The sequence below is a fragment of the Phaeoacremonium minimum genome, assembly GCF_000392275.1.
Source record: "Phaeoacremonium minimum UCRPA7 unplaced genomic scaffold PA7_03_scaffold_480, whole genome shotgun sequence".
Classification (NCBI taxonomy): domain Eukaryota; kingdom Fungi; phylum Ascomycota; class Sordariomycetes; order Togniniales; family Togniniaceae; genus Phaeoacremonium; species Phaeoacremonium minimum.
The window spans coordinates 41,241-55,742 of record NW_006921382.1 but is presented as its reverse complement, the minus strand read 5'-3'; the positions used below and the strand labels follow the sequence as shown (position 1 = coordinate 55,742).

General features: G+C 46.3%; 2 protein-coding genes across 2 annotated transcripts; both read right to left on the bottom strand.

The window, feature by feature from the left end:
- Positions 1-992: 992 nt before the first annotated feature.
- Positions 993-1,673, bottom strand: UCRPA7_6616 (putative cytochrome p450 family protein; the record flags this gene model as incomplete). Its single annotated transcript, XM_007919153.1, has 2 exons — positions 993-1,268; positions 1,323-1,673. The coding sequence occupies 2 exons, from the start codon at positions 1,671-1,673 to the stop codon at positions 993-995; spliced, it is 627 nt and encodes a 208-aa protein (XP_007917344.1).
- A 6,204-nt stretch (positions 1,674-7,877) lies between these two features.
- UCRPA7_6615 (putative 3-ketoacyl- reductase protein) lies at positions 7,878-8,968 on the bottom strand (the record flags this gene model as incomplete). The annotated part of the gene is made up of 2 exons (XM_007919152.1): positions 7,878-8,753; positions 8,825-8,968. The coding sequence occupies 2 exons, from the start codon at positions 8,966-8,968 to the stop codon at positions 7,878-7,880; spliced, it is 1,020 nt and encodes a 339-aa protein (XP_007917343.1).
- Between the last annotated feature and the right edge of the window lie 5,534 nt (positions 8,969-14,502).

Genomic DNA, 14,502 nt, shown 5'->3' with positions numbered 1-14,502 from the left:
AGGCTTAGCGGGGCTCTCTTTTGTTACAGTTGATCAACGGCCGTCAGAGGTAGAAACGAGGGAGCAGCGGACTTTGTGATTTCTAAGTTATGGTCCATTGGTATCTTAGCCGTTGTCGAAGACGATGGAGATTCAGGTAGTCACGTCTAAATATATAATAGAAGTAAGCACAGGTTGCACGGCTTCCGTAGTGCTTGTAGTGGATTCTACCTGGAGTCCGCCCACATGGGAAACGATATTACATGATTAGCCAGACTTGGCCGAGTCGGCCCTAACCCTGAGTTGAGTCTAACCTGGACTCATAACAGTTGACTGTAACACTCGGTAACAGTAGAATTTCTATCATAGATCTAGATTGTGATCTATAACAAAGGGACTATTTGATGGCTGGTGTGAATTTCAAAAACGGCCCCTCTTTCTGACCCGCTGCAAAGTGGTCCTTTACATGAAACTCAAGGGGCAATGGGTCTCGACTTTCGATCTCAAACAGTACCGCCAGTCTCGCAACTATCAGATAGATTGACATCAGAGCCATGTTTTTACCAATGCACCCCCGAGTCCCTAGACTGAACGGGAAATAAGCAGAGCGCAGCTTCTGCACCTCCTCCTCGGAGTCTACAATCCAACGTTCGGGACGGAATATCTGCGGGTCTGGATAGACCTCCGGGCTGCGGTGCATGGTCCATGTCGGAATTCCAACGGGTACCCGCGGTGGAATCCAGATGCCATCTATAAAGCCACCGTTGGGGGCCTCACGCGTAAGGTACCCAGGCACACCGGGACAGAGCCGCATGGCTTCCTCGGCGCACGCTTTGAGGTATCGACACTCTTGCAGCATTTTCCCCGGAACTATTTCCTCTGCAGATGAGAAGCGAGACCGCACCTCTTCTTTTAATTTGGCGTAGCATTCTGGATATTTGGCGAGATAGAAGAACAGCCCTGTTAGAGCTGTTCCGGTGGTGTCACTCGCTAAAATACCGTCAGATGCCGCTTTATACGACGCCACAAGCCGAGAGCTTACCAGCAATAATCAGGACAACAGCTTCATCAGAGAGCTCTTTGAAACCCATACTGTCTCCTGTTTCTTTGTCTTTGTAATCGAGGAGCAACTTGAAAATATCATTGGAACCCTTGCCAGCTTTCTCGAGGTTGATGCGAGTAGTAACCTGGTCGTCGACATATTTGCGAAACCGCTTATTGTCGGACATGATATTCAAAAATAGTAATGGAGCAAGGCCATACTGTTCAATCTTCGGCTCCGTACCAAGCTAAGACCACTGTCAATCCTGTTGTGATCTTTTGTTATTCACTAATCAACTTACGATCACTTGGCAATGCTGGTAAGAATCGATCAACGGCTGGATAAAATGATGATCATTCTTTGTCAACATGTCATAACTCTGGTTGAAAGTGAGTGTTCCCATGATATCGTATGTCAAGTAGGAAAACCACCTGGACATGTTCTTATACTCGCCGCCAAATGTTTCAAAGTCTGCAATGCCGCGGCAGAACAACTCGATTTTTTTGATGATGACTGGTTCGTAGGAGCGCAAGGCTGCCTCGCTCATGGCGTGGGAGATGATTCGTCTCTTACGCGCATGGACCTTCTTATCCGTCGTGCTTGCCAAGTTGACCAGGAGTTGCTTTTCCTTGGGCCCTCGGGTATAGTACATGCCTTTTTCAAAAACCGATTTGGTATCGTATACGGCTTGGTGAGTGTTAGGTCATTTTTTAGCGAAACTTTAAAGAGTGATTTACTGACTTCTCACGGCATTTGGTGTGCATATTGAAATGAAATTTGGTTCAGTCCGGAGGACTGGACCTGTTCACTTATCAATACGACTGTATTTGTCTCGTGGGAAGATCATCCTACCGTATTTTTTATGAAGTCTGTCAATAACTAGATGGCGGTCCCCTGTCCAGGCATAATACAAGCTCGGTAGAATGCTGATTCGCCATAGAAAGGGTCCAGGGTGCTTGGCCAGTTGGTGAAAATAAAGGTTATATATTATGGAACAGACAGTCTGTGAAAAAATCAATATTTCGAAACATTTGGTTCTTCCGTTCTGAAGTCTCTAACCCATAGAACGATTGTGATGCCTATTGCCTTCCCAACCTGTTCAGCCGAGACTGCACCGGCTAGGCTCAAGAGATGGTCATGGCGGTTGGCCAGTGAATGGCCTAGTTTCTGAGTATCCATGTCTACCTACCTAGGTATGGACAATCACCGTAGTACACTGTGATATTCCCATTTGGTTGGGAAGAATGCGAGCACTACGACCCAAGTATTTTCTTGTCCTTGCCCTTGTCCAAGCTGACAAAGGCGGAATTGTTTACACGCGATTGGCTACCATGCATTGCGGGCACCGTATGGATTGCCCCCGATTCCCGACCGAGGAGATAATTAATCGGTCCGCTTAGTTAGCACCAACAGCAGCCCAATGCACCAATTGAACAGACTGTCTACTCTACCACGCCACGGACCCGCCGTTCAAAGAGAGAAGGATTCGCGCTAGACGTCACTCTAGAATCCTGATGGCCATTGTTCCGCGAATAGTTTGAGCCAATTTTCTCATTGCTTTGCCAACAAACGTAGCTAGTCGAAACCTCTGCATTGAGAACATGACCTCTTCGAATGGGGGCGTTAAGGAAGCAGTGCAAGGCCAGCCACCATCGACTCAAGCACAGAGGTACAATGTTGAGGAGTCCCTCCCAGCTCACCAACTGATCCTACTTGTCATTGCGTCAGCCTCTACCTAAGTATTTCACCGTGGCTCTCACGTGAAGTTTGCTAACTACTTACAGGCTCTCTTTGGCAGTATTTTGCCAGGCGCTAGTAGGCAATTCCATTTAATCAATGATAACTTGCGCTCTGAGTGCAGTCGCTGATGAACAATTCTTAGGATCAAACCATTATTACAAATAACGAATGACTTCGATTCTCTAGATGACCTAGGGCAAGCTTCCATGACCTCGAGTTAATTCCTCTGTCTTAACAAATCCATAGCTGGTATGGCTCGTCGTACCTTCTGAGTTCAACCTTCTACGTCAATAGGCCACGGAATTGTTTCCGACCCTAGCTTGCCACTTGCGCATTCCAGCTCAGCTATGGCAAACTCTATCAATCCTTTCCGCCCAAATGGGTATTTCTGGTATCAGTGGCCCTGTTCGAACTGGGAAGCCTGGTACTGGGAACAACGCCATTATTCATTGGCTTCATTTTTGGAAGAATCATTGCAGGAAACTCGGTGCTTGAGGAATATTTTCGGGGGTAATTGACTCATAACCTACCTGTCCTCGGAAAAGTATCACACAACGGCTCGTACTAATCGCCTCCACTGCACAGGCTCTTCTGCTCGTTGCCGCGTCGGTACCACTCGAAAAGAGCCCAATCTATACTGGACTCTTTGGCTCAATGTATGCTATTGCAAGCGTGGCAGGGCCATTGTAAGTCAATTGAAACCTGCTTGGTCTATCGACAGTTCTTGACTGCTGATCATGTCTCGCGACTACAGACTGGGAGGGGCTTTCACCGAGCGAGTGACGTGGCGACTATGTTTTCTGATTAATTTGCCCTGTGGGCTACTTACTGCCGTATTTGTGATATTCTCCATGCCAAACTCTCACATTGATGGCCCGGAAGCAGATGCTCCTGTCAGCATGAAACACAAGATCTTGCATCTAGACTTGGCGGGTCTGTCAGTGTTCATCCCCATGGTGGTTTGTTTGCTATTATCATTGCAATGGGGCGGCACCACCTACTCTTGGACGAGCGCCATTATCACCAGTCTGTTTGTATTGGCTGGAGCTCTCATTCTAGTCTTCAGCCTGACTGAAGGGTGGCAGAAGAATCGAGCAATGATACCTCCCGGGTTCCTCAAAAATAGGACAGTCATATTGTGCTCCTTTTCTGTCTTTTTTCTGTATGGTTCATTTGTGGTGGTTTCTTTCTTTTTACCCATCTGGTTTCAGGCGATCAAAGGCGTGTCACCCATGCAAAGTGGTATTGATACATTACCATTGATGCTTGGCACAGTGGTGGCTTCGATGGTGGGTGGTGGACTGGTATCGTGGGTTGGTTACTACAGCTGGGCCTGTATACTTTCGAGCATCTTCACTACAGTGGTCAGCCAACGACACATAAGATATCGGCGGTGATTTGGGGCTGACAATCACTAGGGAGTTAAACTTTTGACAACATTGGGCACAACAACCGGTTCTGCAGCCTGGATCGGTTACCAAGTGTTGGTGGGACTTGGACTTGGCTTGGTAAGGCTCAAGGTGATTGATCGAGAATTAAGTCACTAATTGCGGTTCATGACAAAGGGAGTGCGCATACCAGAGATTGCCGTTCAAGTGGTGCTCTCCGACAGCCAAATTTCCCAAGGCATCGCACTCATAGTTTTCACCCCAATACTTGGCGCGGCCATCTTCGTTCAGGTGGGACGAAACGTTCTCAACAACCGGCTTGTGATAGAAATCGCCAAGGGGGGTATTCCGATCAATTCAAAAAAGCTCCTTGACCGGGGTATTACTCAGCTGGTGGATTTTGTCCCAGCTGAGTATCGAGACAAGATGATGCTGGCATAATGCAAGGCGATAACACAGGTCTCTAGCGCGTTTTTATTCAAGACATTGAACTAGATACTGATGAAGAGATATACATTCTATTTGGCGTTGGATCTTGCAGCAGCAAGCTTTTTAGGTGCCATTATTATTCCTTGGCACAGTGCCAAGTCAAAGAGCCCTCGTAATCACGAATTTGAGGCTCCTTCTGAAAGTGCGGTGGATAACTGTCGAGAGGAAACCAAGGAGAAGCCAAGTGAGATATGAATGGCGTAGACAAAATCAGCAGAAAGAAACCCTAGAGCTCAGTGAGATAGAAGCAGATTTGTATGATTCTTCGGTAGGAAACGAAGTCTGCTTCCTTTGTAAATAGAAAAGTTTCCCCAAAATCGTGACTGAGTCGAAATTAAAGCTTCTGAAAAAGATTCCCGAGGCCATTCACGCAAACCACCGCTGTTGTCATCGAGATGCTAGGATCCAAGCGAAGGATCCATTTCGGTTTTCATCACATCAGCCTAGTGATTTATTGGGAAAGAGTATCCAAGAACAGTTGGAGTATGAGCAAATTTTCCTGATATCAGCCGTGATTGAGGACCTTGATGTCCCCGAACCTGAGGCCATCACATGGCGTAGCCAATGGCGCGCAATTACATAGAAGATGTTTGCTTGGCAGCTAAACCATCAACGATGTGTCATGAAAATTTGTTCGATAATGCCATCCCTCTTCGGGCGGGCGTGGAGGCCGAATTTCTGACAGCCTGTCTGGTAATTGGGTATTTAAGAAGTCTCGTCTCCAACCCCCCATCCGCAGCCCGATCAGGTCACGGTCGTCCCAAGGTCCTGCGAAAATCATCTATCATTAATTCGCAGAGACCTCACTTTTTGTTTACCGGCCATAGATACCTTCAAACTGCTCCCCTACACGACAATGCGCTTCAATTCCTTGGCTTGCGTGCCTTTTCTCCTGAGCTCCACCCTCGCTCATATCCTTCATATGGATGACGGAACACACAGCTCGATTGCCACCGCATGGGAGTTTGATAATGATATAACCACGCGCGCTCTCATGGCCTCCTTTGACTGCCCATCCACTGCCATGTATGCCAAAGTCAACATGACCAGCACCTGGGCCATTATTGGAGTGGGTCTACCCAATGTCACAAGCCTTTACGACTATCGACCTTCGCTCTGGGCCATCGGAAAGACGGTCATTAGCCCGGAAGGCTATCAAACAGATGCTGACCGGCAGAGCAGCGGATTTGCTAGTCGTCCTTCTTTCACACCGAACGTGCCTCGAGGATTCAACGCTGTTGAATACCCTACTGAGGGCACACCGTTGTTCCAACCTTTTGACGAAGAGGACAGTGGTATATCTGGATATGGTCTGATTGGCGCGAATGTGACCCTCAGCGAGGCTGGAGTGGTGTATCTTGTTCTGCAACCTGTGGAGAACCGCCGGGGACGCGCATTCATCTCTCTCGGGACAAACGAAACAGCGGCACCTGAGAAGGGATCCGCAGACAAGGATCAAGTGGCTGCTTGGTTTGGAGAGGCTACCATACCTAGAACTGGCTTGGCTTGTACGCCTTGGTCGGTCTAGGTATACTATCCCAGCTGCTTCGAGTCGGGCCAGGTCGTCCCCCGGACCATAGGAAGGTATGAGCTTCAGAAAATGCCCCAGTTGAGTCTTCAAGCTCATTGACCAAACCAGCCATGCGCTTCAGCAAAAGTTGCGTTATAATAGAACGAATTTGATGAATTGTTGAGTGATTCGCACTCTATAAAGGATCTTTAGGATTATAATTGTTAATCTTTATTGAGTGTTACTTGAAGTATCTCCCTGCCTATTTGTGAATATCAATTTGAAGACTCTTAGTAATTCATTGGAGTACTGATAGGATTGGATTGTGACAAATAATGGGGACAACTATCTAAATTGCTTCACTATTTGACCCAGTTTGTCTGACATTCTGACAAAAATATACAATTGATCTTATCGGGCTCTTAGAACTCCCAATTAGTTTCCGACTAAAAGTATTTATCCATGTAGACGTATTTATACCAGAATCATGGCGGCCCAAGACATCTGATCGCTTAGTGTGGGACTGACTATAGGTAGACTGCAAAATCTCAAGTTCCCAGGTTCCAGTCTCCAAGGTGGCGGAAATGCTGTTTACAGAATTGCAAATATGTCATCGCCTAAGTCCATCCCCGTACCCCCTTAACAGTCTTTCCAAAGTATTCTTCAAAATGTCGCTCGGCTAGTCGTATTCATGGCACATAGCTATGGTGGCCTTGCGACAATGTAACCTCTTTGACGATTGATAGCCTTGGTAGGTGGTCGGATTTCTCTGGGTTCACTGTCGGCCTCATATTCCTTAGAACCCCGTTCCTAGAACAAAGAGTTCTCTTACTAATTCAAATCGTTGAAACCGATGCACAACATCATCCAGATCTAATGAGAGGCTATGGCGCTTTCCGTCGATGCTTTTGTTTAAATCTAATGCTTCTCAATTGTACATCTAGATGCCTACTCTAGCGCCGAATATCACAAATACTATTGAGGTCGATCTTGCCATCACCAGCAAAGTTCTAAGAGAGCAGTTCGAGAAGCTCATTTTCACCGCTCGAGAAGTTGAAAGAATCAACTTTCGTACTCTTTAAGTCTATGCTCTACACTCGTTTTCACGCTACAGGAAAATTTGGTTAGAATCCTATTCTATGCCTATGTCTCAGAATGGCTCTTGCCCTGTCCAATAGTTGACATGACATGAAACACCTATCAATAGATGCTCGAGACCCACGGCGACTCAATATGAGTTAGCGTTCTCTCCGGACGGCAAGACGGTTGCGCCGGCGTGTGACGACCACACGATCGGGCTCTGGAGAAGGTTCTCTGGCTCCCACCACACTTCAGACCTACATTCACGGCATTTCACGATATTCCGACGCAGTTTTCTTTGATTTGCATTATCATCGCCAAAGTCATTCTTTCATCTTTTTTTTACACCGAGGAAATGCGTGGGAGAAAGATTGTTCTATGCTTATTGACTTGCACTATGTACAAGTTGAGATAGGTCCACGTCACCATTTAAAATTCAATCGATTCAATCAGCCGGTCATTTCCCACTTTGATCTTTCAAGTTTTGGGTCTCGCACCCACGCGTTAAGGCCCGTCAAAGACCGCTGTGTAGTGCCATATTTAGTCATGATGTAATGAGTGCTCTTGCGTCGTGCGCCGTCTTAGGACGAGGGTGACAGCCTTAGTCCAGCACGCAAAAGTCACCGGCGTAGCCGTACTTGAAGCGAGCTCAACCCGCCTTTCTTGACTCAGCAGCCTTCTCCGCCTCGCGCTCCCACTTGCGCAGGGCTCTTATGCGGATGTTCTTTTGCTGCCCGAGATTGTACCACAGCCCGAGCTTGGAGCCTTCACCAATGATGTGCTCGACGCACCACTGCATGAGCGCATGCGACCACCACGGCGCGTACATATGAGCTAAATTTTGTGTGCCCCCGAGGCCGACTTTAGCAAGGGCAGCACGTACATATGCTGGCTGCATTGGTGCGAAGGTGCTGGGCTTCCAGATCTTGCTCATTGTGCCGACAGTGTAGTGGGTGAAGACCAGGTAGACGTCAACGTTGCTCTCTTTAAGCTCGCTTGCTAATGCCGCACTCCAGTGATGTAGAAACGACTTGCTTCCAGCGTAAGTAGCTAGGTAGGGCATAGGCATCCAACCGGCTGTAGAGCCCATATTCAAGATGAGACCGCGCTTGCGTTGTGCCATGCCCGGAGCGATGACACGTGTTGTCCTGAGCGTTCCAAGGCAGTTAACAGTGACAATGTTATCTATAATAGCCTCCTCGGTCAGGATAAAGGGCACGGCGAAACTATGACTCTGGCCAACATTGTTGATTAGAATGCCAATCTCGAGCCCATCAACCAGCTGGCGCAGCCGGTCGTAGTCGGCATTATCGTTCTGAGAGTAGTCCATAGCAAGGATTTTAATCTGTAGATCAGGGTGCTTAACCTGAAGCTCTTGCGCGACAGCCTCAAGCTTAGACTGCGTGCGTGAGACGAGAACAAGGTTGAAGCTTTTGGCGGCCAGCTCCGAGGCGAACAACTTCCCTAGACCGTCTGACGCACCGGTGATGACAGCCCACGTGCCATTTTCACCATACTTGCGGAGCTGTCAGTCACGGAGCAGGATGTTAGCAAGTGACACAGCTCATTCTGTAGAAGGAGAGTGTGCCTGCCTACATCAGCCCCACGAAGAATGAACGCATTGGCGAGAAGCTGCACGAAGCTCAAGGCACGCGTCGTGATTAACAGGGCTCCAATTCCCGCAAATAACCACTGCACGCGCTGCGGAAATGACCGGAAGGAGCCATGAGCAGCCTCCATGACGTAGAACTGGAGTAAATTGACGGTCCTGCTGTTCGATTGATAATAATCTGCGACGCGCGACCAGCGCTCCAAGCCAAGGTTAGCAAAGGACGGTGTCAAAGTTAAAGAGAGCTTCGTCCAAATATAACCCGATTCAGCTTCTAAAAGTGTGGTGAGAACTATTGAAGACCTCTGTATCATCCACTGCGATTGGTCCATATAGCCTAAACCTCACCTAATGCCATCAATTTCTACGAACAGGAAAAGGTGTGGCACCTCTAACTCGGTTTTCGTCAATATTTTTCTCCCTAGTCGAGGCAGGCCCAGAGAACACCTTGTTGGCCTGCAGCAACTGCTCGGAGACTTATCGGCAACTTTACGAGCTGTCTCAGAGGACAACCAATGCCCCAGAACTACCAAACTCATCAGTTATTCTCGTACAGCCTACACAGCTTCCTTCAATCTCTAATATCAACACTTGTTGATCTGGAGCCACTTGTCAATCTAGAAAATTAGTCTGTCTGTGACCGGTTGAGAGTTCAGTGAACACTACCCAGTTCCTTACCAGCCACCAGGCGATCCTTGCGTCTGAACATCTTGGTCTTTTTTTACTCCCGAAATGGCAGAAAGTGAGTCCAGTACGAGAACCATCGGCGAACTCAACCGAGGATACTTCAAGTTGGACCGACCTGCTGTTCTAACGCTACTCGACGCCAACAGAATTGTGTGTACACAGTGCAGGAGCTGTCAAAGCCTTCACTATCCCGTGGGTGCGCAATTTGATTGAGCAAATTTCAAAGTACCTGCAGGAGAATGTAGAGTGGATCGGCATACCGAACCAGGACGCCACGCAGGATAGGCCTATAAAGCTGCTTGACTATGCCTGCGGGAACGGGATTGTCGATGGTGAGACTATCAGGCTCTTAATTATATAGCATATTCACGAATTACTAAAATGACACAGGCTCTTTCTCCATTTGTGTCAGTCTTACGTGGCATAGATCTTTTTGATGGCATGGTCGAGCAATACAACAGTGTTTCTAAGAAGCAAGAGCTTCCATGGGATAAGATGCACGCTGTTCGAGGTGATCTATTAACCGAATCCGACCACCTCGAGGATCCCGATTTTCACGGCTTCGATGTTGTTGTGATATGCATGTCATTGCATAATGTCGAAGACGCCAGTGATATTGTTCAGAAGCTTACTGAGCGTCTGTGTCCAGGTGGCTCCCTTCTCATAATCGACGGAGTCTCGCCGCAGGAGAGTGGCTGCGTTCCTCCGCCTCAGGCGCAGCACCCCGCCGCCCATACTATTATGTATCAAGGCTTCACCGAGAAACAGGTGCTTCACATGTTTGAAGAGGCGGGATTAACGGATTTCAGTTATCGATGGCACCCAGAGAGGTCTATGGGACCCGAGGAGCTTGGTGAGGCAGCTGTTCTTCGCCAGAGCACGGAAAGGAACCGCGTCTGCATGATACGGTTTTCTTTCAAAGCTTCTTGTTACAATCTTGTTTTTATTGGTAAGCGGATTGCGCTGAGAATGAGAACCGATTTTGAATATCGATATAGATGTCTCAGCTCCTGGCCCTGTAAATTGTTCAAGACAGTCCAACTCAAGTGACAATCCCGATTATTACTGTGTAGATTTTCCCGCGAGTCACAGCTGTACACCGGGAAGGGCCCTCGGCGTGTCCTCGAAAGATACTGCCGAATGCCAGAATATATTCCTACGTTGGCAGGCCCCACCACAGACCTATAGTGTATTGACGCCTGAGCAGTATCAAACCACGCTTGTGGTGTTGGTGGGTGTTGTCCATAGGCCTCCAGCTCGCGTAGGTAGCACAGCTACGTGGTTGTTAGCGATGCATACCTACTTGGGCCGGCGCGGAAAAACGAAACATAGGATTGTCACGCAGGCACTGTAATTTCTGAGTCAAAAGACGTCATGGACTTGCCAATACCTCGATCGAGGTCGGCCGACGACTGCTCCCGAGTGGAGCAAATGCCTAAGGAATATCCGGATTATTTGGAAAGCTTTGGTACTATCTCTCTGGCACTTACTAGTGAAATTTGGTCGGTGCGGTTTTTTCCTTCAAATTGGCAGAAGCATATAGCACAGTCTTCAGAGCAGGGTGAGGACTTCAGTTGTACGACAAGAGTCGCTGCCCGGAGTGATAGTATTAATCTGAGCCTTGAAACCTAAATTATATTGTGGTGGTGCCGCGACTACATGATAAGCTATTATTTCAGGTATAGTCAAGGAAGGAGATTCAGCTATGGCTCCATGCGAGTACTTGACTAGAGTTATATCTATTGAAAGGATGAGATCATACATCAGATGATATTGTATAAAACCAAAATCTCTAATCTGAACCTTTTCCGTAGAAACGATTCATTTGCCCATATTTTGTACTACCCCTCTTAGGTCAAGTACTTGACCACGCTCCAGGGAACGATAATCGTAGGGTTATGTTCTATGCGCATCAAGGGGAAGTTGTACATTGGCGTGACTAAGGTAAGCCACAGAAAGACCCAGACATATCCGATAAGCTTTCCAAACGTTTGGATGTACGAAAAGTCACTTCTCTTCGCGATAAGTCTGTACCAAAGCCATTGAACACCGTCTTCCACAATGATTCCAGGGACTATGAGGAGGAAGCATTGCATAGCTCCAGAGAGCCGCCACGAGGCCATGCCGATGCAGTAGTCATCTAGCATATGGAACTGTCCAGATAGAAAAAAAACTATTGTTATAGTCAAATAGGACTGTAACAATGACGGTTTAAGTCCGAGGAGATCATGCGTTATGTAGGCGGCGATATTCTTCATTGGTATCCTCAGACACTGTTGCCAGAATTTGCTGTAAATCAAAAGTTAGACAATTTTCGAAATAATCTGTATATGAATAAACGCATAGCCTCTGGGACCTACTTGAAGTACCGGCGCAAAGTATAACAGTCGCTGTAGTTCCCGTATAGCGGCGGCCACTGTTTAACCTCGGAAATACCGAGCCCAACCCAAATGACTGAGAATATGCGGTACCAAATGTCCACCAGAATTCTGCCCATCAGATACCAGTTCATAAATGTTACCATCGATCGACCAGCAAGATCTGCTACAGTGACTGGATACGGGTTAAGAGGGAGCCACAACCACTCCTTACCTTCTGCCCAAGCCTCAGCAGCCTCGGGGGACTGAGGTTGAGATATAATGAGACCGAGAAGAAGATACTGAAAGGTGATCAGAGAACATTGCCGTAGAAGGAACCTGGGCTTCGAAGGAACAATGTTGCCTGGAAACTTTGGAAGAGATTTAATCTCAAACGATGTTCCAATACCTCGGAAGCTCCAGAGCATGGCAGTAGTGAAATATAGCCGCGCTACGAGGCTAGGCTTCGCAGAGATAGTCTTCCATTTATGCATCTCACGACGGATATCTACATCATCGAGAGGCTGTAGACACAGGTGATTAAAGCATATAAAGACATTAACCCAGCTACCAACGGAGAACCCGAGATATAGCATCAGCTGGAGTGTAAATGCGGATGCCGTCTGGATAGAGACCAGACTGAGATAGAGTAGAATCGGTAGTGATGCTTTTCGGAGGAGGGACGTTTTCGGTGTCAGGCATATTAGGGCCGCACTGATGATTGACTGAAGAGCCATACACGCTGGAGCGCGAATGTCCCAGGTCACCAGGGTCTTTGGGCTGTAAACTTGTTGCATTGTAAGTTGACGGATATATCGAGAGTCGCACAGATGTGTCAAATTTCTATACCAAAGAAGGTAAAACATGAGTTTCACTAAGACCTAGAGGGATTATACTTAGGAGTATAGGGATGCCTTCATGATAGACAAGTAGAAGTCGATACTGGTTCTAAGCTTCCTATTAGTCAGGTCCGATACCCGGACAGAGCCTCTCATTCTTCGCTTGTCTGATGATGCACACTCACTCGGCCCGCTACAGACGGCGGCCGAACACTGAGCCGAAACCTTAACTTCATACTAATACATTAAAGTGCTATTACCAAAAACAGGCAGTCGGGTGGCCAAGCAGCCCCCACAGGACCCATATTTGTACTTTTCCCATGCCTTGTCGACTATCCTGCTGTTAAACGGCTTCCTAACTCGCTCCTTGGCTTCTTTTCGGTTGATCTCAAACAATACTGATCACCCACTCTATGTGGCATTGCAATAAACTGGGCTGTGTCTATAGCTCTCTGACGATCTTTCTATATGACGTGCTAAACCTCCTTGTTGGGCTGTATGGGTTCGATTGTTGGCATTATCTTTTCGGGTTCTAATCCTTCTAAATGGCTAGCCCAACTCGTTCAGCCTAAGTATTTGTTTGTCTCGGCCACGTCTTCTTGCTGGATTGGATGGCTGGGTTTCTGCATTTTCACTTATCGTTGGCTTCCTATCTGTAAAATCTTCTCGATAGTCTCGTTGGCTGGCGTATCTGGACTGTGGTCTATGCTGCTGCTGGTACTGATGTGTGGAACTTGTCAATTGACTTCAAACCACACTCTTGCACATCGGTTGCGAAACAAACGTTGTGTGAGAGTTTATTGGGAATTGCGTTCTGCACTAAAGAAGGAGCGAAACAACTGATGCTCTTGTTTTCAGGTCTTGAATGGAAAGGGTATAGTTGATTATAATCTTGTTGTTTCTCTGGTGAATATCTTTGAATAAAATTGTAAGAGTAGCTTTTATAATGTTTATTTAGTTTCTTTTAGGTAGATATAAACTATCTATATCTTTGATAGATAATAATAAAGTAAATAGTAAGGTGAATTTTTATTATACTTTAATATCAATTTCTTAATATTAATAGTATAGTTTATTACTTATAACAGCATATAGCCATAACAGTATATAACGCTAGTAAGACTATAGAAAAAACCTTTTAAAGAGACATTATAAGCCAACTGTTAGCTCTAGAAGGCTCTTAACTAACTATCCACCCTTCTTACCAAAGGCTTTTAACAAGTATCTAAGGCTTTCTAACTATAAAGTCTCTTCTAAAGTGAAAAACATTAATCCTTATCTTTATACATTCCTTTCGAATGATATCTTTGATTTATATAAATAAGATTCTATTACTTTAGAATTTAATAGCTATTCTAAAAGTTTAATAATTTTTTGTTTTTGTTTTTAGCTATAAGATGATACTTCTAAGTTATTTTCAAAGATAAAAAACTTATCTAGATTTATCTTTAAAGTAAATTGTCAATTTTATACTAATTAATAAGATAAAATAACTTTTTTAATATCCTTTGATATTATTCTTAGCTAAAGTATAGTGTCACGGCCAGAAAACAGGCCGCCGCCAGGGACCCTACGGCAGACATAAGGGACAGAAAAGACATCATGTGGAGATAAGATAAGGGCTACCTGTGAGCCAGAGGTTATAGATCATGGTGAGCCATGGTAAGCCACCATCTATGGATTATGAAGGATTCTAGTGATCTAGCGAAGTATAGTTCTATATAAGACTATGCTTATGACTATGAGCCTAGAGATGAAGAGACTAGCTCTTCAGCTTTCAAT